Source organism: Lissotriton helveticus, chromosome 3_1 (assembly GCF_964261635.1).
Source record: "Lissotriton helveticus chromosome 3_1, aLisHel1.1, whole genome shotgun sequence".
NCBI classification, from domain to species: Eukaryota; Metazoa; Chordata; class Amphibia; order Caudata; family Salamandridae; genus Lissotriton; species Lissotriton helveticus.
Genome location: NC_136061.1, coordinates 578,332,934 through 578,355,336, shown reverse-complemented (window position 1 = coordinate 578,355,336; position 22,403 = coordinate 578,332,934). Strand labels below are relative to the sequence as shown.

At 45.1% G+C, this 22,403-nt stretch overlaps 1 protein-coding gene across 1 annotated transcript in view; it reads left to right on the top strand.

The window, feature by feature from the left end:
* The first annotated feature begins 4,082 nt into the window (after positions 1–4,082).
* Positions 4,083–22,403, top strand: part of TSPEAR (thrombospondin type laminin G domain and EAR repeats) — a 165,369-nt gene continuing 147,048 nt past the window's right edge. The window contains exon 1 of the mRNA XM_078683707.1: positions 4,083–5,007. Coding sequence (XP_078539833.1) covers positions 4,911–5,007 — 97 coding nt within the window. The 5' untranslated portion in view covers positions 4,083–4,910. The remainder of the gene's footprint in view (positions 5,008–22,403) is intronic.

Here is a 22,403-nt window from a genome sequence, read left to right as displayed (position 1 = left end):
GACCGTGTCAAAGGCGGCCGAGAGGTCCAGTAGCACCAGAGCTTGGGGGAGACCTTTGTCCACTTTTTCTCTCAGGGTATCCAATACCGATAGGATCACTGATTCTGTGGAATGGGATGGACGGAAACCTGCTTGGTGTGTATCTAGATATTCTGATTGCTCCAGAAAGGTGGATAAGCATTTAGCTACATGGGCTTCAATCAGTTTAGCTAGGTAGGGGAGCAGTGAGATTGGTCGGTAGTTAGTAAGGGTTTTTGGGTCAGCTCCTGGCTTTTTTAGCAAGGGAATGATTATGGCCTCTTTAAAGGAGGACTCTGGTACCTGACAATGGATCAGAGACTCATTTAAGAGGGTCATGGCTGGGCTTGGGCAGGCAGTGAATGCTTCCTTAAGGATCCAAGGGGGGGCAGCAGTCCATTGGAGAACCAGATTTTACTTTAACTAACAGATCTGTGAATATTTCTTGGCTTATTAATGGAAATTGTTCCATCTTTTGTAAGTTCTTGGGTTTTGTGGGGCAGGCAGGACTCGGACAGTTGGAAATACTATTTTTAATATTTTTGATTTTTTCTATGAAAAAATTGTTTAAGGATTCACATATGGATTGGGAGGGAGTAGGTTTCATAGTTACCCTATTTGGGTTAGATAGCTCGTTAATGATTGAGAAAATGTCTTTGGAGCGATTTGTGGAGTTGATGATTTTGGACGAGAAGTATTTGGCCTTAGTAGCCATTATAGCCTTTTTATAAGTAACACGTGCCTCTAGGTAAGTGCTTTTGTCGTCGGGTGAGTATTTATTTCTCCACTTTCTCTCAGCATGACGTAGGTCAAGTTTCCATTTTTTTTAACTCAAGGGAGAACCATCTTTAGGCTTTTTGGCAACGAGCATGGCGTAATTTCTTGAGGGGGGCATGTTTATTGCTGGCTGATGATCAGCCAGTCTGAGTGACCGGTAGGAATAGTGTTGGTCAGCAAATCTATGAATTGATCCTTATTGGTAGTGTTCCAGCTCCTACGTAAGCCAGGCTCGTGATGAGTTGTTTTAGAGTGGTTAGGGGTATTTATTGTGAATTTAATAAGATAGTGGTCGGACCATATGCACGGGGTGACATCTAAATTGGTTATAGACAGGTTGTTGGACCATACCTGATCTAATATGTGCCCTTTGATGTGAGTCACCGTGGATATCAGCTGGATCAGGTTGAGCCTTCCAAGTAGGTCTGTTAGTTCGACTGAGTGCAGTCCCCCTGCTGAGTCGTTGGCCCAGTAGTTGAAGTCACCGACCATCAGAATTTTGGCATGATTAGTTACAAGTGGTGATATTTGTTCACTCAGGGACTTTGGGAACTGTGGCATGTTCTGTGGAGGTCTGTAGAGTTACACGCAGACCAAAGGAGTAAGGTTGGATTCTAATTTCAGTACTAGGTTGTCTGTTTGAGGTAGATCTAGTGAAGTGTGTGCCGTAAATGTAAGTTTTTGATGCACAATGGCTGCTACTCCCCCTCCCTTTTTTCCCTGTGTACGGTTGGCTTGGATGATATAGAACTCATCAGGTAGTGCGGCTAAAATGTCGGGGGCAGATTCCTGTGTTAGCCAGGTCTCAGTTAATAGTAGAATATCAGATTTCTCTGACGTTAGCAGGTTATGTATATCAAGTTGGTGTTTTGGCAGGGTGTGGGTGTTTAAGTATATAATCAAGAGAGTCTTGTCTTCTTTCCTATATCCCTATATGATTCAAAAAATACTTCAGGCAAACTTGGGTCTTTAAATACGAGCCCTGGGAAAGATAGTGAAACCATCCAAAGCTTGTCAACGAGGCAGGAAATATCCTTTACAACAAGGTTTTTACCACGCAGGGTCAGTTAAGGTGAGAGGGTGAGAGAGAGAGAAAGTGTGTTTTTTTAAAACATTGAATATCGATATGTATGTATAGTGGCTTATACCAGCTGTAATCGCGCCCACAGTCAACAGGTAGGGAAAGAGAAGTCCATTGAGATAACATGTTTGGCCAGGATCACGCAGCTTTTTTAACTGGGTATTCCGTTACTTGCATCATTTGGCCTGGTTCCCCAAGTAGCAACATATTCACTAGCCTGCGTTCAGATATAGAAGTACTTGGGCAGTGCAAGGTCAGTGACTTTTAGTGAACCATAATTAAAGCATCCTAAAGTGAAATGTTCCAAAAATAATTTCCCCTATAAGTCACAGTGATAGGAAATCACAACTATCAAACTGATGACATTTGCAGATGCACTCCATTGTCTTTTCTCCCCCAGTGACTATTAATCAGTCAGTCAAACAAGACGTGTAAATCGTGGCTATTCAACCGTGAGGGTATCCAGGCGCTGAGAATCCTGCTGCGGGGGTGGGGCTCAGTTGAACAGCCAGGTCTTGAGTCCTTTCCTGAATTCAAGCAGAGAGGGTGAGGTCCCGAGGTGCAGGGGGGAGGTCGTTCCAGGACTTGACATCGAGGTAGTAAAAGGAACGGCCTCCGCTGTAGCTTTAACGTATGCGGGGGGTGGAGACCCAAAAGAAACAGGGAGACCCAAGCGGCATAAAGCAGGCTCCTAAAGCCCCTGTGGTGCAGGAGGGCCACAGCCATTCAGGGAGGCCTGAACTCTCCTGTGGGCCCGTTTCGTACAAGGCTAAAGAACATCGGTGAGATATGGGACACTCAGGGCTCCCTCATCACATTTCGCAGGGGGTACACATAATTTGCAGATCTCCTGTCGTATTAACACTGAAGAGCCACCATTCACCCTGTGACTCCTTGATAATATAGAGGTGAGGGCTTGAGAAGCATTTGGAAACCATTGCTACGTTTCCATGCAAGTCACAAGGAGATGGCAGCTGTCTTAGCAGCGGCGTAGGAAGGCGGGAGCGGTGGGTGCGGGCAGCCCCGGGTGTCATCACTGAGGGGAGTGACAAAATGGCAAAAATATGTTTTTTTTAAATAAAATAAACATTTTGGGGCTCACAACACTTTTTGTGGAAAATATATTATTTTTAACGAGATTAATAAGTTTGCCTGTAAGTATCTTATGTTTACTTCTTTTAATAATTTCACTGTGGGGGGGGGGGGTGTTGATGACAAGAAATGTTCTGCACCAGGTAACACCTGACCTTGCTACGGCACTGGCGATTCATATAGATGGCAGTGTTGATGTTTTGAGCCGCCAAGCCATTTACAACCCAAAATGTCACGTTAGACCGTTGGGACTTTGGCTTTTGGGCCTGCAGAGTACACCAATTAGCACTGCACAGGCTTTCTACTGTAAAACACTCCATACTTGTGGCCCGTATACGCATGTAGCCCAGTCAGATATTTGGAAAAGACCTGAAAAAAAGTCTTTGCCACCAGGCCTTTGACAAAACATGTACCACAGATGTCAGTTCTCAAGTGCATTGCATGTATGTGAAACTAAGTATGCCAAGTGTGCATGGCATCACAGACAGTAACATTGGTATTTTACACATGAACCGCTGCCAAGGAAATTCTATCCTGGCGCTTAAATGATGTTTAATATCCACGAACCGGGCTCATTTTATCAACCTCGGAAGGATGAAAGCCTGAGACCACTATGCAAGGATTCTAGGCTGCAAATTGTATCTTATAAACTGATCTCTGTTGCTCTTTCATCCCGCCTTGAACTAAGTGTTTGCAGTCCGACAGAGAAGGAAGGCAGGAACGGAAGATCTGAGCCCTGAAGCAGCGTCGTGGGGCAGCATAGTGCATCAAAAACATTCTCAGCATTATCAAATACATAAATAAATAAAGGAGATAACGCACGTGTAAAGAGCCGCTCGCTTTCAGAAACTCGAGTGACCTTTAGCCTTGTTACCCCTCTCCCCCTCCCTACTCCAGCGCCTAGAGGAACCGACTGCAGGGCGTACTCAGGTGCACCTGAACATTACAGCATCAGCCCCCCCACCCACCCCCGCCCCCCTTCCCCTCGTGCCCCCTCCCACCCTCCAGCTCTGTGTCATTGCTCTCCGTCCCGAGAGGGCCTCCTCCACTCAGGGAAATTCCTTCACCTAAACAATAAAAAAAGAAGTTCTGAAGAGGGCCGGGCAGCAGCAGCAGAGATAAAAAGATCCCGCAACAGTCTGCTGCCGTTCCTCCCCCTGACAGACAGCCCTGCTCTCATTTAAATGTCTGGAGCGCACCGGCTGCCGGCTCCCTACGGCTCCAGCCCGCGCGCGCAGCGGACCAGGGGCCACGCGCCGGACTCCAGCACGAGGACACGGGCTCACTTTGGCGCGAGGACCGCAGCTTCCCTCCATCCTCAGGGCCAGTTCTGTCCACTGTTTCCTGGTGCAGTCTCTATGTAGTTATTATTTTCAATTAACTTCAGAATAGACTGGACACCTCGAAAATGGAAATGCTGTGCGTTACCTTTGACCTTGAGCGCGTGAAGAGTGCCTCGAACTGAGCAGCGCCCGAGACAGCGTGAAGGATCATCTGTAGCAGGCTGAGGGCGAGACCAAGTGGGCCCTTTGAGCGGGCAGTGGATGCCGCAGACCTTGTGCGTTTTGGAAATATGCGGCCAGACCGCGTCAGTTGTCCTTAACCAGGGACAGGGAGACCCGCAGGCCACCCCCTGCCTGGCACCCCCCTGCCCGGAGGCTCGCTTAACGCACGTGCTCGGGACTCAGTATCAGACTCCGTTGACAAGGAGAATTAAGGACTCCGAATAAATATTTGGTCTTGACCTGGATCCTGGGCCGCACCATGGCGCAAGTGGACTCGGGGGAGGGGCTCCTCACGGCGGCTGCCTCGCCCTGCTAAAGTAGACTATGCCGACGTGCTCTGGCGCCTCTCTCCAAGAGCTGCCTCTCACCCTGGGCCTTTGACTGGTAACTGAGGCCGGAGGGGTCTTGTGGATGGACCGGCCTGAGACGGCCCCCCCATGTCTGCGCTGCTGCTGGCCTGCGCTCTGCTCCTGCGCGCAGGGGTCCACGGCAGCCCGGCAGCCAGAGGATGGAAGTCATGGAGGCCCTGCACAGGTAAGAAGCGCCCCCTGGGCCCTGGCCCAGGGGCCCTGCCTTTGAAGCGCTTTAGATAGTGACAACCCCTGTAGTGTTCACTGCCCCTTTCATTGTGTGCCTGTGCCCCCATGCCATCGATAACTAATCCATCGAGCAGGGGCCACCAACGATAAAGCACGGATTCACTGCCACACAACTGCCAATTAGCGCCCAAAAGCATCTCGGTGGAAAATTGATGTATAGAACCGTGTATCAAAGTATTACATAACGTAACTTACTTTAATCTTATATACTGGAGTGTGCTGTAACAATGTTGCCTTCTTATAACTTAAAACAGTATATTGTCATTGGTTATCAGGTTTACTAGCCTATGGGGTGCTTCCCTGCTGCAGCAACAGGTGTGACTTCAGAAGATGTATGACACAGTCTTTAATCTGTCATAGGCTGATAAAATGAGCACCACAGAGCAGGGTAAAGATAATTATTTTACTTAAGCACCAAGCAATGCATTCTCTGTGCAGCATGCATGTGCGATTAATACCACAATCTCTGTCCCGTTGTGCCCTTTCAGTACCCCACCACAAGATATTGAGTTAACTCAGCAATTCTTTACTAACTGCAGATGATTTCGCGATTATTTTGAGTGCACCTGCGGGGTGAGCAGGGAGCAGCCGTTGAAGCGAACATGCTGCCACTTGAGAGCCTCTTGACTTGGAAAATTGCCTGCACTTCCACATTGCAAAGAGCTTCTAGCAGTTTGTTGACACCTCTGCTCTAACAGCTGGCCCTACTGCTATTCATGCTTCAAAGCCGAACAACGCCGATCCTCATCAGTCTGGAGGAACATACATGTGGCGACGGCGATCTAATACAGAAATCCGGGCGTTTTGTATAAGGCAGCCAGGCGGAACCACCCGGGAAAACACGGAAAGCATGGGTGACCTTTTCCCTGTGATAAATAGCGCAGTTTTAGTAATTGGATGAAATGTTACAACATCCTTCACTGTCTTTTGAAGGGTTAGGTTTGAAATAATTCGCCAAGGGCTCCTGAGTTTATTTTAAAGACAAGCTTAATTTCCATATTGTGAAAGACTCGGTAATGCCCGGGGCAGACCAGTGTCATAAAGCAAAATGATGCCTCCCTGCAGAAAGTGATGCGGTGGTCCTGCCTCTCGAATATATCACAGATATTCATTGAACTTGGGCTGAATTAGGCCCCTTAACGGGTTGGGGGCCCCTTTGAGGGTTGGAGCCCCTTGCCCCCCATGCCACAGAGCCTGCATGGGCTTGCGCTATAGCCCTGGGCCTGGAGTAGACCGCTCATTTCAGTACACTCAGAGTTACTGCTTCTGAAGAAACTGCCCAAAACCTCACCAGTGGCTTCGGTATTAGGCCCCCCTTTTAAACATGGGGACAATGTGTCTTAGTGGATAAGGTGTTGACTCTGGCAGACCTCATTTTGCACTTGATCAAATTGTGAGATTCTTTTAAACCCTGCAGATCCCTGTGCGTTGATTTCTTGCCTGTCACCCGTAGAACCCCTATTAATGAACTTAAAGCCAGCACTGTCTGCAGTGGGGGACGATGAGAAATGCCTTCAGGGTCATACTGGTGGATCTGGACTCTTCTCAGCAGACTTCCTTTGTATTGACACATTGTCAGTCACATGGAGGTCCAGGCCCTATGACCCATCTCAGAGTTTAGCAAGACAATCACAGACTTCGTTGCATCCCAATGTGCCCAATTACAGCCTTCCGACAACATTCTGTCCCAGAGAAAGACTAGGGTAGGCTCTCCGATGCAGAACAGACCTTTAATCCACAGCAAGTGGCGTGCATCTTTTTTTGTTTCTGGAATGAATCACGTTTATTTTTAGATAACTCTTCCTAAGCAGAAGCCTCAGATGTAAACTGTTACTGGTGAGAGACCAACTGTGACGAGAAATTCTTTTTTCACGGTTTTGCCAAATGGGCCTGTTTGGGATTACCAGGGGAAGAGGAGCCAAGCGCGAGACGTCTTAGATGCTCAGCACCTGCTTGTCTGGAGCAGGTTCAAGAATGCGCGAGACGACGCACGGGATAAAAGACTTTAGACCTCCCCAAACAGTGCTGGGAGATTTCACCAGCCAACATTTTCATTTTTTAAACGTATAGGTCGAAAGTCACAGTTTTTCTTTCTCGAAGCATGTTTACCCAGCGTTTTGCATTTTTTAAATGTTAACCTTTGAAAGGGTTGTTTCCAGATAGCCCCCCCCAGATTGCAAGCATTCTGGCACGCAACTGGGTGATAAACATTTTTTCCCATACTATCAGCAGTTATTTGGCCAGCAAAGATTTCGCCAAGATCATTACTTCCAGATGCTTGACTTAGCTAAATACTTTGTGCATTTTGTGCCAATTGGCATCACTCCAAAGTGCAGGTGCTTGAATCCTGGCATTTCCACTTTCGTGCCGTGTGATCTTGGGAAAGGTCAGATAAGTTTCCGGAGAAGCAAGGAAGGATGAAAGACACGAACCGATGGACATGTGAAGGCAACTTGGGGCCACATTATGAGCCCGACTGTACCTGTGCGCAAGTGGAGGAGACCACGTGCCCGTTTTCACATAAATTGCGCCGTTCACAGCACATAGTCCAACCTGTTAATGTAACGAGTTACTAGCTCGTAGGCCTTAATGAAAAGTGACTAACGAATCCCCATTCAGGATGGAGCTGATGTTTCTCCTCATTTTACGAGATATGAGGTAAGATCCACAACGTGGGTTTTTTCATCGACCCATTTCACCTGCCACATTCACGGTGGGCCACATTTATCAAGATTTCATACAACCCAATGTAACGGCACAAGACAACTTGCTGCACTACATACGTGAAATGGAGAGGAAAGGAATATGCCATATTTACCAATATATGACCTATTCATGCTCTAAGGCTACACTTGTGCACAATCTCCTGCCCCTAGCGCCAATGTAAGCAGCCTTCTGCAATGGGGCAAGGGTGCCTGCGTTAGGGGGGGAGACGGGGGGGGGGGGGTTGTGTAGGAACGAACACCTTCAAATCCTCTGAGGCCAGGCACGGCCCGTGCCGGACGTTATACTGGGGCGGTGACGTCAGGCAGGGGAGCGTCAGGGTGGGGGGTTGTAAAAAACGGGATATGGACCATTAGAGGTAAGTACCGATAAAAATAAATAAAACGAATTTCGTTGCCCACGCTGCATTGCCAGATGCAGCGTGGGCAACGAAATTCGTTTTATTTATTTTTATCGGTACTTACCTCTAATGGTCCATATCCAGCATTTTACAACCCACCACCCTGACCCTCCCTTGCCTGACGTCACCGCCCCAGTATAACGCCTGGCACGGGCCGTGCCTGTCTGAGGCGTTATCCTCTATCCAAGTGTGAAACATTCCGTATGCGGCACACATAGAAACAGGAAAAACAAGGAGAAATAAAGATATTTCGCTTCGTTGCGTCTACCCTGGGAAGGTTCATGACACATTCCCAGGTTTACCAGTGTTGGTAGGTTTGGGAATGTGCCATGCTCCCACACCCACGTTCCACCCATGGAACGCATTCCCAGGGCGGATTAACGTACGGGAGTGACTTGTGCTACCGTGCATTACTTCAGACTTGGCAAGCAACAGAGGGGCACACCAGGTGGCCTTGCATGGCTGGGTAGATCTGACTTTGGGATTGCGTTGCCCTTGCGACACATTGCGTGACAAAAGGGCAACGCAATCCTTGATCGATCTGGCCCATAGGATATATGTGGGGACAAGTAATTAGAATGACAGGAAAACCTGTTGAAGTTGCGCTCAGACTCAGATGCCTGTGGATATTCCCTATTTCAAGTGGGAAGACGTGTAATGGTGTAGTATTACCACCACTGTTAATTGCCCTTCTTGCAGCTCTACCACAGTGGTTTTCCTGCCTATGTTGTCATGAATGCCTCAGACTTAAAGGAACGCATATGTGTTGCATACAGCAAATGAAATCGAAAACAGGTGCATGGCCTACCAGATCACTATGTGGACCCTGCAGGAAGGGCCCCTAACCTCGGGGGGAAGAGCAGGGTACTGAGGTGAAACGGCAACCACGGAATCTCTACTCAGAAAGAAACTTAAAACTAGAGGGGCTGTTCTGAATACTTGTTGCACATGTGAGACATGCTCAGGGACACAAAATGTGTCATCAGGGCCGAGAATCACAGATGATTTGTTGTGACACCGATGCCATTTCCTAGTGTTGAAGAGGTGTCAGGTGGCCAGGTTTGCTGCAGTCACATGTCTGGTTTGGGGGAAAGTGAGGGTTGACAAAAGTGTAACGGTGGATATTCACAAACATTTGCAACGCATTTTCCGCACTAATTGCATTTTTGAACACGTGCACAAATGACTAGAAGCACACAGTGCATAGGTGCACACCTAGGAGTGTGTGCACTTGCTATCTTTTTGTGAATCTGTGAAAATAAAGGCTCCTTTACATACCTTCCCTGGAGCTCCTCGGTGCTCGGAATTAGGCCCCATCAGGCCTGCACCAGGCACACTGCAGTGCTGTGACAAGGGCATGTGTTGTATGGAATAGTTGGCACACACATAGCAAATAACGGCATAGAATAGCATAACGCTCCCAGAATCCCAGTACAGTGCAACATGGCGCAGAATATCATGGGAAAACCTAGCAGTGCAAGACCCAGCACAGGATAACACGCAGCATGACCTTGCATAGCACAACACAGCACCCTCATAACGCCACAGCATCGCACGCCGCAGAACAATAAAACATAGCGCAGCAAAGCTTAGCGTACCACAAGTACATAAACATTAACACCTTTCATTGACACTGTTTAGAAACAGCAAACGCGTTACGAAACGCTATAAAAACACGTTATTTTTTTTTTTTACAATGCAGCATGTTAATATAGCATAGTAAAGCATATGGAACGGCAGTAGTTCACATTATATCAAACGCCTCGTGTCTGAAGGCGCCATAGACGGCAGAACTGCTGCTATGTATGCACACACTGTGCGAACAAGTGATGTCATTCCCCCGTGTAGGGGGCGGTGTGGTCCCTAATCCCAGGGGCCACCTGGACACCCGCTCCAGCGGTCCTATACAGAGCACGATGCTGATGCAGGGAGGCCGGACCCCTGACAGCAACAGCAGCAGTACAGCGTAACGCCCCCCAGGGACGCGGTATCTACCTCACAAAGTGTAAAATGCTGTCTACCCCTCCCCCGTCCGGTCATCTTCTGCCCAATGTAGCGCTCCGAGTGCCACAAAGTAACTATAACAACCAGCCTATGACTAACGCCCCATCCCCCAGTCTCATCAGTCCATAGTGTGTCCTATTAAATATTTTACACCAGCAGCTACTTGCAATTCAGCAAAAATAACGCAACTTCTGATTTCAGTGGTCAACAGGTGTTATTGTTTCTTAAAGAAATGCACGTCTTCCATCTTTCTTCTTTTGCTGGAAGAGCGAGGGCATACTACTATACTAGCATACATAAACATTACAACTTAAACTGTGCATGTGTGTGTGTTTTAAATAGCCGCTCTTGCTTAGTTCATATGTCTAGGCGCTAGTTGCTTCTCACTAGGTCTCGTGATGTCTTCAACACCGATTTACACAGCCCTTCATACGCATGACAGGGTCCCGAAGCACTTATGGCACTGTGTCCTCTGACCTTTCTGCCACAGAGTGACTCACATGTCTGGGCCTCTCAGCAGCCAGAGAGGTATCTGAAGAGAGCAGTAAAAATTCAAAAAATGAGGGAAACATTCAGTAAACTATGACGGGAGTCCAGCCAGAATGAGTCAGACCTTCAAGTGGCACTTCTTGTTTCTAAAGCGGCAGCGGAAAGGCGTCTGTTCATCTGGGCAAGGGTGCGGGGACCCGGGAAGGGACCACAGACATGTCTCAAGAGTGCAAGAACAGCAAACACTTAGGAATGAATATAACAAGCGTCTGGATTTAGTATGATAAAGCATGCAAACAGAGTCACGCAGAAATTATGTTTGCATATATTGCGTGGACAAATGCTGTTTATTTTATTAAAGCCAGAGAAACCAGCTTTGCCAATACTTGGAAAAAAGTAACAAATAACAAAAAGCATGGCTTTTTCTATAGGATGTCTATTGGAGATAAATAGATGAATGTGACAGTGTGACGGTTGAGTGTACTTTGCATTTGTAAAACAGTCCCCACGTATTCTAATGGAAGCACTACCACTAAGACCGTCTGATTCATCGCACTTTATAGCGCACGAGATGAGAGAGACAAATATACTCATCTGGGTGGAGCTAAGGCCCAATACGGGGACAGTAACAATAGGATGACAGACAGCTGCACTGTCTAGCCAGACCTAAAACATGCCTTCTAAGGCGAGTCTGAAGAAACATATACCTGAATAGCAAGGTGAGTGAGTGCACAGAAACAACCCACATATGTATACCAAAATAATGAGTCTCGACACCCATTGGGACATAAAAAAGGCCAGAAAAAGCAGACCTAAAGGGAGTGAGGGCCTCGTGCAATAATAATGTATTTGCAAAAAGTGTTTAAATATTCCTTAGGCAAGTTAGAATTTGCAACTCCTTGCTACTTGCTACAATCACAGTGATCTACAAGGGACAGCAGATTTCCATGTCTGTTATTGTGTGTAAATAAAATACAAGTTTTTGGTAATGCAGGCAGTTTTCCTAAAAGGAAAAAGTAATGTGTTAAAAAAAAGTTTTAAAAAAGAAAAGTTGATTTGACAGTTGGCAGAAGCTGCTAGGTCCGCTGCCAACTCTTCCTGGAACATTTTTAAAGCTCCACAAAGGGGAAAGGGTTCAGAGGGGACCCCTTCTTCTTTTCAAATGAGATAGCCCTCCCCTTAAGGTGTTGGTATCTGCTCAATTGCAGTCACATGCCATTGATACAGTCCTCGCGGACTCAGAAATAGGAGGGAGGCAGCCCTTTTGCAACCCTCATATTAGCAATTCGGTTTAGGGTCGTAAAAGCTGTTTAGTTTGCAAGTCACAGGGTTTGTGATCGTAGATGTACATGAGGTCTGCAGAATGAGCCTTGAAGACACTGCAGTCCTTAGTGAAACTGAGGGAACATTAAAAGGATATCTGAGAAAGTGCTCTAAATGAACCAATCGGTGGACAGCAAAACGTGCCCCAGAAAGAGCTCATCAAAAGGCAGCAACATCTGTTCTGAAAGAAGCGATAGATGGACATAAAAACGGTGCTCTGGACAAACCTATAGATGGACAGAAAAGTCACTGCTCTGAAAAAATCTATAGATGGACATCAACAACGCTATTCTGAATTAACCTGTGGTGGCATAGCCAAGGCACTGTTTTGTAACATCCTATAGCTAAATAACGAAAGCACTGCTCGGAAAAGACCTGTAGAAGGACTGCCAGCCTGCTGACCGGAAAGAAGGAGAGTTGGACAGTAAGGGCACCAATCTGAAAGAATGCATAGATAACAAGGAAAATGCTACCCCGAGTAAACCAATAGATGAGAGTGAAACACTGCTCTGAAAGATCCCCTATATGAAAAGAAAAAAACAGCGCTGTGGAAAAAAAACCTATATGTAGACAGCAAAAACACTATTCTGAAAGAATTATAGCAGGTCAGCCAAGAAACTGTTCTGTAACACCCTATAGATATCCAGCGAATACACTGCTCCGAAAGAATCTGTAGACGGAAAGCAAATAGGCTGCTCTGAAAGATCCTAGATGACAGCAAAATACTGCCCAGAAAGAACTTCTGATAGGCAGCAAAGGTACCGTTTTATATCATCACTAGCAGCCCGTCCCGACGATGTCCAGGAGCAACAGGCTTCCCCGACCCCTGCCCGCCCCGACATTGTCCAGCAGCCTGGCCCCCGCCCGGCCCGTCCCCCGCCTGCCCCGACCCCCGCCTGCCCCGACATGGGTCCCCTTACCTCAGCCGCCGCTCCTCCCGCCTGTCCGCTGCTGATATACTGCTTTAAATATGTCTGTTCTTCTTTGCAGAGGTGTACAGCTGACCAATCCGTTCTACAGAGTGTACATTAGCTGGGAAAGCTTACATCATAGCTAATCTTTTTGGCCTAGAGGTGTGTTAATGATTGCTGTTTCACCATAAAAACACAGGATCATTCTCTTTTCTCCTGCAGCCCGGGCCCTGCCCAGCCCGTCCCCTGCCCAGCCCGTCCCCCGCCTGCCCCGACATGGGTCCCCTTACCTCAGCCGCCGCTCCTCCCGCCTGTCCGCTGCTCGCAGCGCCGCTGGCCTGTCCGCTGCTCCTCACGTCAGCGCTCCTCCCCCGCGCCATGTCCGCCGCTCCCTTACTTCAGCCGCCGCTCCTCCAGCCTGTCCGCTGCTCGCACCGCCGCTGGCCTGTCCGCTGCTCCTCACGTCACCGCTCCTCCCCGCGCCATGTCCGCCGCTCCTCGTCGCGCTCCTGGACGCCGCTCCTCCCCGCGCTCCTGACGTGAGCTCGCACGTCGCGGACGGCGCTACTTCGGAGGGACTACTTTTTTTTTTACTGTACATTTTTTAAATAACCTTTTTAAAAAGAATTTATATAGCCTATAACCATCTACACACCCTGACGATTCCAACAGTGTATTGGGTGTGTGGATTGGCGCTGTGGTTCCCGAGTTTACCCGCCTCAAAGGCTTAAAGTTCTTCCTTTATTATAGTAGTATAGATAGAGAGATGTAAACCAAAGATACTGCTTCAAAAGAACCTGCAGATGGACCAAAAAAACTGCTCTCAAAGAACCCTTCTATGGTCAGCAAAAACAGTGCTCCAGCCTGAAAGAATCTAAAAATGAACAGCAGAGCTGCTGCCTTGAAAGTACCTAAATATGCAGAACAAAACACTGCTTTTTGACAACCTGTAGATGCACAGCAAAATCACAACTCTGAAAGAATCTACAGGTAGCATAAATACCACCCTGAAAGAGCCTATGAATGGATATCAAGTACAATGCCCTCAAGGGACATACGCAGAGTCTGCACAGATACTAGTCTGGTAGAATGTGTAGGTAAACAGCAAAGACCACCCTTTATGAGCCAATGAATAACAAGCATTTGCAATGCAATAGATCTCGCATTTAAATGAGACCTATTGCATTGCAAATAGTAGGCATCTCAATAGCGAGAGCGCGGGCGTGGTGGGGGAGAATGCACAGACAACGGGTGGGAGGACGGGTGGGGGAGAAGGCACGGACAACAGGAGGGCAGGCATAGGGGAGAAGGCACGGCAACGGGAGGGGGCAGGGGAAGAAGGCACGGACAATGGGAGGGAGGGGGAGGGGAGAAGGCACGACAACAGGAGGGCGGAGTACAGAAGGTACCAAAGCATGTGGTGCCTGCAGTAGGAGAACCTCATTAAAGAAAATAGTACTCGCAGTCTAAATAACACCGACCATTTAACAACATAAGTAAAGGGGCCAGTCGCCATGGGAGGTGACAAATGAAGAGGAGGCATTACTAAGGAGGGACTATCATGCCTATCCACTAATCAGAAGCCTGCATTTAGGACAGACAATGACACAAGACAATGGCAAATATGGGCGGAGAGTGGGCGGAGCTTCTATTCACCTACTCCTCTACAATAAGTCTCGCAGAGCAGCACATGCGCGCTGGCTCTTGGCTCGACGTAAAAACAATAACATACCATAGACACTGCCCTAAAAGAACGTGCGCAGAGCCAGAACATTCAATGCAGTGAAAGACCCCATGCACAAATAGCAAGGACGCTGTTCTGAAAGACACCGATATTAGACAGCCAAGGGACTGTTCAGTGATAACCTTTGGACGGACAGCAAATACAGCTCTGCAAGAGTCTTCACAGGGAAAGTAAGGACACACTTTAATAAAGAACTCAGTGCCTAATGTACGAAGGGTTTTAGTGTTAGCAAACCTCAGAATCGGTAAAATAAAATGCTAAAACTCTTTTTCCTATTCACTAAACTCATTTAGTGATTTGGAAAAGTGTTTCTGAATGAGTAAGTGTGTTTACAAACGGATGTCGATTTAGTATTTGAATGGGGCGTTTTGTAGTTGTCCCTTCCAAATGCTAAATCAGTATTCTACGTATCAATGTTTTGCAACCGAAATTGGTTGTAAATGATTGAAAAGTTACTGACATGTTAAAGGAGGTAGTAACCCATTCTCAATGGTGAAGGGGTCCCTATGGGGCCCAAGTGTTAATCAATTCTTTTATTTGATTTATAATAAAATCATAAAAGGGTGGATCTTACCACCATTAATCGATATGTACATTTTTTAAAACAACGCAAAAACAGCTTCAAGTCAAAATAAAACGTAGAAGAATAAGGAAAGAGAAAGAATATAAAATTACACGGGCTTTTCGGGAAAGTGGTCTTAGGGGGATTATACATTTTGGAGAGGTGATATGAATTGGATCAGAGTACGCTTTTATGCCTTAAATTTTCGTGGGCTTTTCAAGAGGTGGTGTAAGAGGGAAAGGAAGACTTGGGGAAGCGATGTAAGATTGGATCAGGGTGCACTTTTGTGACATGAATTGAAGTGCTAGGGAGCGGGAACAAAAGAGTCCGTTGGGAAAAGAAAGGTGGGTCCATGGGCGACTGTGTTCAGACCTATTTTTCTGAGTCCTCCTTGGTTGCAGCCTTATTTCCCTATGGGGCCCTTTCCCTTTTGTGAATGTTGAAAATAGTCTGTTGAGGAGTAGAGACTGGTTGACATAGGAACACCTCCAACTCTGAAACAAAGAGAAAAAAAGAAAGTTTTTTTTAAATGCAGCACTTTTTCCTTAAAACTGGCTTTGTTTAAAAAAAAAAGTTTGCTTTATTCAAAAGAAATCAAAGACATGGTGGTCGGCTGACCCATGCAGGCCATCATTCTTGTTTTAGTCTCCAATCAGAGTGAGCCACAATTCACAACCTACCTCATTAATAGGAATGAGGTAGATCAGATTACAACCCCCTCTGATTCCTTATTGTGTGAACTAACCTATTTGTACCTAGGTCGATTTGCAAAAAAATTTACTGATCACAAAAAGCTGGTGCAGAACTTGAGTGCGCAATTTGTGATTACATTAATAGCACATGAGGCTCTTAGAGTGGAAGAGTAAATATATTGCTCTAAAAAAAGTTTACGGGGCAGCAAATACACTTTTCTAAAACAACCTGTATAGTTAGCAAATACATTGCTCTATAATAACACATATATATATATATATATATATATATATAAACAACAAACCAAAGCACACAGCAGCTGACCAAGGTTTCGCACATCAAACTTTCCTGTTTCAAAAATATTTGGTGGTGCTGCTACTCTCACCATCCGCTGCCAAGGATGTATATCAAAGCAAAATAGAAAAAAGAGTAGAGAGGCGCACTCAATAAGATTAGTAGCTCAAAAAGTCCATAAAATACGTAGATCCTCTGTCGTTTTTCTTAAATGTATTCTTTATTTTCATTTGCATAAAACGGCACAGCCAACGCGTTTCATCCCCACAATGTGCCTAGGGGATTTCGTCAGGGCATAAACTGAACAATCAGGATAATGAAAATAGTATCAAAGAAGATAGCTCTATCGACGCGGTTATCTGAGCTCGATCACAGTAGATCCCAGTATTTTCCTGGGGGAGATCTGTCACTCAGGTCCAATTAAGATAAAAATGGCTGCCATTATTCCATGAGGAGGAGCAGTGGAGTACGAGTACCATATTAGAGGTACTTTCCGCAACAACGCGAAGAGTAGGCATCACTTGAGCCTGTTACCCCCTTGAGGACGCCCCCTGCGAAGTTCCACTAAGGCATCACATGCGTCAAGGAACTACAGACACCCTGTCCGTTAAAACCTGCAACTCGGGGGACATGCATTTTTATCTTAATTGGACCTGAGTGACAGATCTCCCCCAGGAAAATACTGGGATCTACTGTGATCGAGCTCAGATAACCGCGTCGATAGATATGAAAATAAAGAATACATTTAAGAAAAACGACAGAGGATCTACGTATTTTATGGACTTTTTGAGCTACTAATCTTATTGAGTGCGCCTCTCTACTCTTTTTTCTATATATATATATTATATATAGAGAGATATAAGGCAGCATGGACAGAACACTACTGCAAAAAAGCCTGTTTGTAGACAACAAAGACACTGCCCTGAAAACGCTGCAGATAGACTAGAAGAAACTGCTCTCATAAAACCTGTAATAAACAACAAAACGCTTATCAGAAATAACTTACTGAAGGACAACCAGTCGCGTAGTGAGCGTGCCTTAAGCCCTCGTGAAAGGAAGGGAATAGCCCCCCTAGCCACTGTTTGAATGATAAAATACAGCAATAAGCATGTTTGACTGGGGCCTTCAGGTCTCTGGGCCCAGTGCCACTGCACCTGCTGCACCAATGGAAGCTACGCCTGTGGGGACAACAAAAGATTTATTTCAAAGAAATCATAAATGATAGTGTTTAAAAGTAGAAATTAAATACACATATAAATTCTGAAAGAAAAAGAACATCTGACATTACTCTGAAATGACATACAGAGGGACATCACATACACTACTCTGTAAGAATCTATAGATAGAGAGCTAAGGATGCAGTGAACAAGCATTCACAAGGTCAGAAAATAATCACAAATTAAGTATATAAAAATGACAAATATAGTTCTCTGAAATAATCTGTAATTGAACATAATCGGCAATGCTCTGAAACAACTTTAAGATTAGACAGCAAAGACACTGCTCTATGAGAACCTGTAGATGGGCAGCAAGGTCTGCTCTGAAAGAACCTATAGATACACATCGCAGGCACTTCTCTGAACGATCCTGAGGATGAAAAGTAAAAACACTTCCCTGAAAAAACGTATGGATGGGGAACAAAACATTGCTCTGCAAAAGCCTGGTGGCGTGATTCATAGAAACTGCCCCACAAAGAACATATAGACGGGAAGTTAAGATACTTCTGTAAAAGACGCTTTAGAGAGACAGTAAAGACTGCACTGAAAGAGTCTATTGAAGGACGTAAAGACACTGCTCTGAAATAACCTATAAATGGGCAGCAAAGGCACTGCTCTGAAAGATCCTGTTGTGAGATTCAAAGACACTGCTCTGCAAATAACCTATAAAAGGAAAATAAAGGCACTGCTTTAAAAGAACCTATAAGAGGAAGTACAAACCCATTGTCGAAGAACCTATAGGTTGCGAGCCAACCAACCAACGTCTTTTTAAGAACGTCTAGATTGACCGCAAAGACAGCTCTGAAAGAACCTGCAGGTCCACTTCAAAGACACAGATCTGAAGGAGCCTGTAGATGGAAAGTAAAGATACTGCTCCGAAAGGCCCTGTAGATGGAAAGTAATGATGCAGCTATGAAAGAGGCTGTAGATGGAAAGTAAAGACACTGCTCTGAGAGAGCCTGTAGATGGAAGGCAAAGACACGGTACTGAAAGAGCCTGTAGATGGAAAGTAAAAACTCAGCTCTGAAAGAGCCTGTAGATGGAAAGTAAAGACACTGCTCTGAAAGAGCCTGTAGATGGAAAGTAAAGACACTGCTCCGAAAGAGCCTGTTGATGGAAAGTAAAAACTCAGCTCTGAAAGAGCCTGTAGATGGAAAGTAAAGACACTGCTCCGAAACAGCCTGTAGAAGGAAAGTAAAGACACCGCTCTGAAAGAGCCTGTAGATGGAAAGTAAAGACACTGTTCCGAAAGAGACTTTAGATGGAAAGTGAAGGCTCTGCTCTGAAAGGGCCTGTTGATGGAAAGTAAGATACAGCTCTGAAATAATGCACAATGCACAGTGATAGCAAAGGTACCTGCTTCAACGTACACAACAGACCAATAGCACAGGCACCCATACAGAACAGAGTATTAGCAAAGGTACCTGTACAGAACAGAGTAACAGTAAAGTACCTTTACAGGTCAGAGTAATAGTAAAGGTACATGTACAGAGCAGAGTAATAGTAAAGGTACCTGTACAGAACAGAGTAACAGTAAAGGTACTATACAGAACAGACTAAGGGCCATATGTATCAAGCCGTTTTTGAATCGCAAAGGCCGAAATTCGGCCTTTGCGAATCGCAAACGGCCTTTTTGCATGTTTTGGTATGTATGTAATATCTGCAAAATAAGGAATAGCAAATATTTGCGATTCCTTATTTTGCCATAGCATTTAAGGAATCGCAATTTTGCGATTCCTTAAATGCTATGTATGTACCATTCTTGGGTAGCGAATTATGTTTAAGAATTCGCAAATTACCACCAACTTGTAGTTGATGGTAAGTTGCGAATTCTTCAAAAAATGCACAATGTGGCATTTTTGAATGTGGCATGTGATGCACACACATGCCCTTAGGGCATGTATGTGCGCCATATACACACACATTTACATTTCAGGGGTGCAGCAGGGTGTCTTTGAGACACCTCTGCACCCTTGAAATAATTTTCAAACAATTTGAGAATTATTTCGCAATCATTCCTATGGGCCTCCAGGCCCATAGGAATGCATTGGAAATTATTCCTTAATTGCGAATTCGCATTTTGCGAATTCGCAAATCAGGAAGATTAAGGAATCGCTAAAATATAGCGATTTTCTTCATACATACCATTTTGCAATTCCTAAATAGCGATTCCTTAAAAATCGCTATTTAGGAATCGCAAAATAGTTTGTTGATACATATGGCCCTTAGGGCGATATATATCAACATTCGGTTTTGCGATTCCTAAATAGCGATTTTTAAGGAATCGCTATTTAGAAATCGCAAAATGGTATGTATGTAGAAATCAGCTTCTTTTTAGCAACTTCTTAATATTCCTTAATTGCGATTAGCAAATTGCTAATCGCAATTAAGGAATAATTTCCCATTCATTTCTATGGGCTAGGAGGCCCATAGGAATGAAGGGGAAATGTGCGATTAGCAATTAGCTAATCGCAAATTGAGAATATTTTCAAGGGTGCAGGGGCGTCCAAAGGACACCCTGCTGCACCCCTGAAAATTACATGTGTGCGCATATGGCGCACATACATGCCCTAAGGGCATATATGAGCGTCACATGGCACCTTTTGTTTTTAAAAAAAATGCTTTTTTAAAGGAATTCGCAACTTACCACCAACTTGAAGTTGGTGGTAATTTGCGATTCCTTAGGGACCATTAGCAGAATTTTTTTGCATCATACATTGCATTAAAGGAATCGCAAATATTGCGATTCCTTAAATGCAATCGCAAAATAAGGAATCGCAAATTGTGCTATTCCTTATTTTGAACCACATTTGCTTAATACATACCATATTGAGAATTCATAATTCGCAAAGGCCGAAATTCTGCGAATTTCGGCCTTTGCGAATGCGAATTTCGATGATACATATCGCCCTAAGAGTAAAGATATATGTACAGAACAGAGTAATGGTATAGGTATCTTTACAGGTCAGAGTAATAGTAAAGGTACCTGTACAGAACAGAGTAACACTATAAGCACCTGTACAAAACAAAGTAATAGTAAAGGTACCTATGCAGAGCAGAGTAACAAGTAAGGTACCTGTACAGAACAGAGTAACCGTAGAGGCACCTGTACAGAACCGAGTAACAGAAACGGTACCTGTACTGAACAGATTAATAGTAAAGATACGAGCAAAGAATAGAGTAATAGTAAACGTACCTCTATAGAACAGAGTAACAGTAAAATTACCTTTACAGAATGGAGTAATAATAAAGGTACCTGTTCAGAACAGAGTAACAGTAAAGGTACCTGTACAGAACAGAGTAACCGAAAAGGTACCTGAACTGAACAGATTAATAGTAAAGATGCATGCAAAGAATAAATAGTAATAGTAAAGGTACCTACCTGTACAGAACAGAGTAACAGTATAGATACCTTTACAGAATAGATAATACATCTGTGCAGACTAATTGGATATGATGCTTTCCCGTAGGGCTATTTTAGAAGAATGTCCGTGTAAGTCTGTGTATTATGGGTCTGCTCCCTTCTGCTGATATTTTTCTTAGACATGGCAGATGCAAGTTTTGTTGCAAATGCTCAGTAGCGTTGCTTTATCCTCACATTTTTTACCAACTCATCTCGCTATAAAAAATAATTGTAATTACCTGCAAAGGTAGCTCAGTGTTCTGCGCACTTGTTTCCGAGATCTTAGTGAAAAAAACACGTCAAATGTCTGAATGCGATGCGGGCGGTTCAGGCTGTTTTGGTTCTGCGTTTGATCAAATGGCATGCTTCTGGGGTTGATAAAATATGTACAGTTCAGTTGGGCAATAGTGAAATGTATCCTTTAAGCACTAAAAGACAACTCGGTCTCTGTGCTCGCTTTAAGAGCAACAATAGCTACACATAAAGAGAGTTGCACATTTCTGTGGAGGGTCAGGTTTCTGTTGTTTAGCCCGAAGAACTTTGCAGGGTTTGTGTATTTTTGCAGATTGTTCCAGGATGTCAAACATCTGAAGGCTGAAAGGTAGGCACTTTTAGCCTGTCTATGGAAGAAAGCATATTTCTGCAACACTCTTGCCTCAAAACGATCACTGATTTCAATAACGTTCGCCTGGAATGTTCCCACACTCTTTGTGTACTTGACCCATTCGGGTCAAGTTAAAGACTGTCTGTGTATTTTGAAAGCATTATACGAGTAAGGAAATGTATCTTGAATTGTGTACTTTTTGGTAATGAAAAACAATACCGTATAAGTCATCCTTTGATAGTGCAGTTCCTAGTTTAAGTAGCACGCCTTTCTCTCCATACAAACTCACTTTACATTATGGACCCCGTAGTTTATCACAATACAGTTCATTTTCCTCTTCTTTGTATCCGTGCTTAGGTGTAGTGGTCCGTGCCAGAGGTTTTGGTGATTGTAGTAGTGCATATAGTGATGCAAATAAGATCGTTGAACCTCCTGATGTGTGTTTCGCTGTGTTTGAAGCGCTTCACATATGCTTCAAACTTAGTGAACTATCCCCAGAGTTGTACCCTCCAGTACATGCCACCTCACAAAATACTGGAGTTAGGTTGTCCATCTGTTTTCCACCCCTAACATACATCTCCACTGGGGCAGAGTCTCATTTCACAGTTCTGGACCCAGTCCAGTTAAGCTTATCGACCCTATTTCCAGCTAATCCTCTTGTCATTGAGTGTGAGCTTGAGCATGCCCAGATAATATGCCATCGTTCAAGACATGAATTTGAGCAGGGGTCGACGCCACCTTTTTCCAGGTTGAAACAGCTGAATCAGTCAGACCCGTTTTTACGTCGGAACTTGGGTGCTGCAGCATTGAGAAGAGCCGGCTCTCCCTGAGGGTGGGCTCACTAAGTCTTGTAACTACGTTTTAGCTGGGTGGCCTGTTGTATTGGAGGAGGGAGGCAAAGAAATATTTGCCTGAAGCCATAAATGCTTGAGAGACCCACTTGGAGCCCGTGTGGTCCCCAAT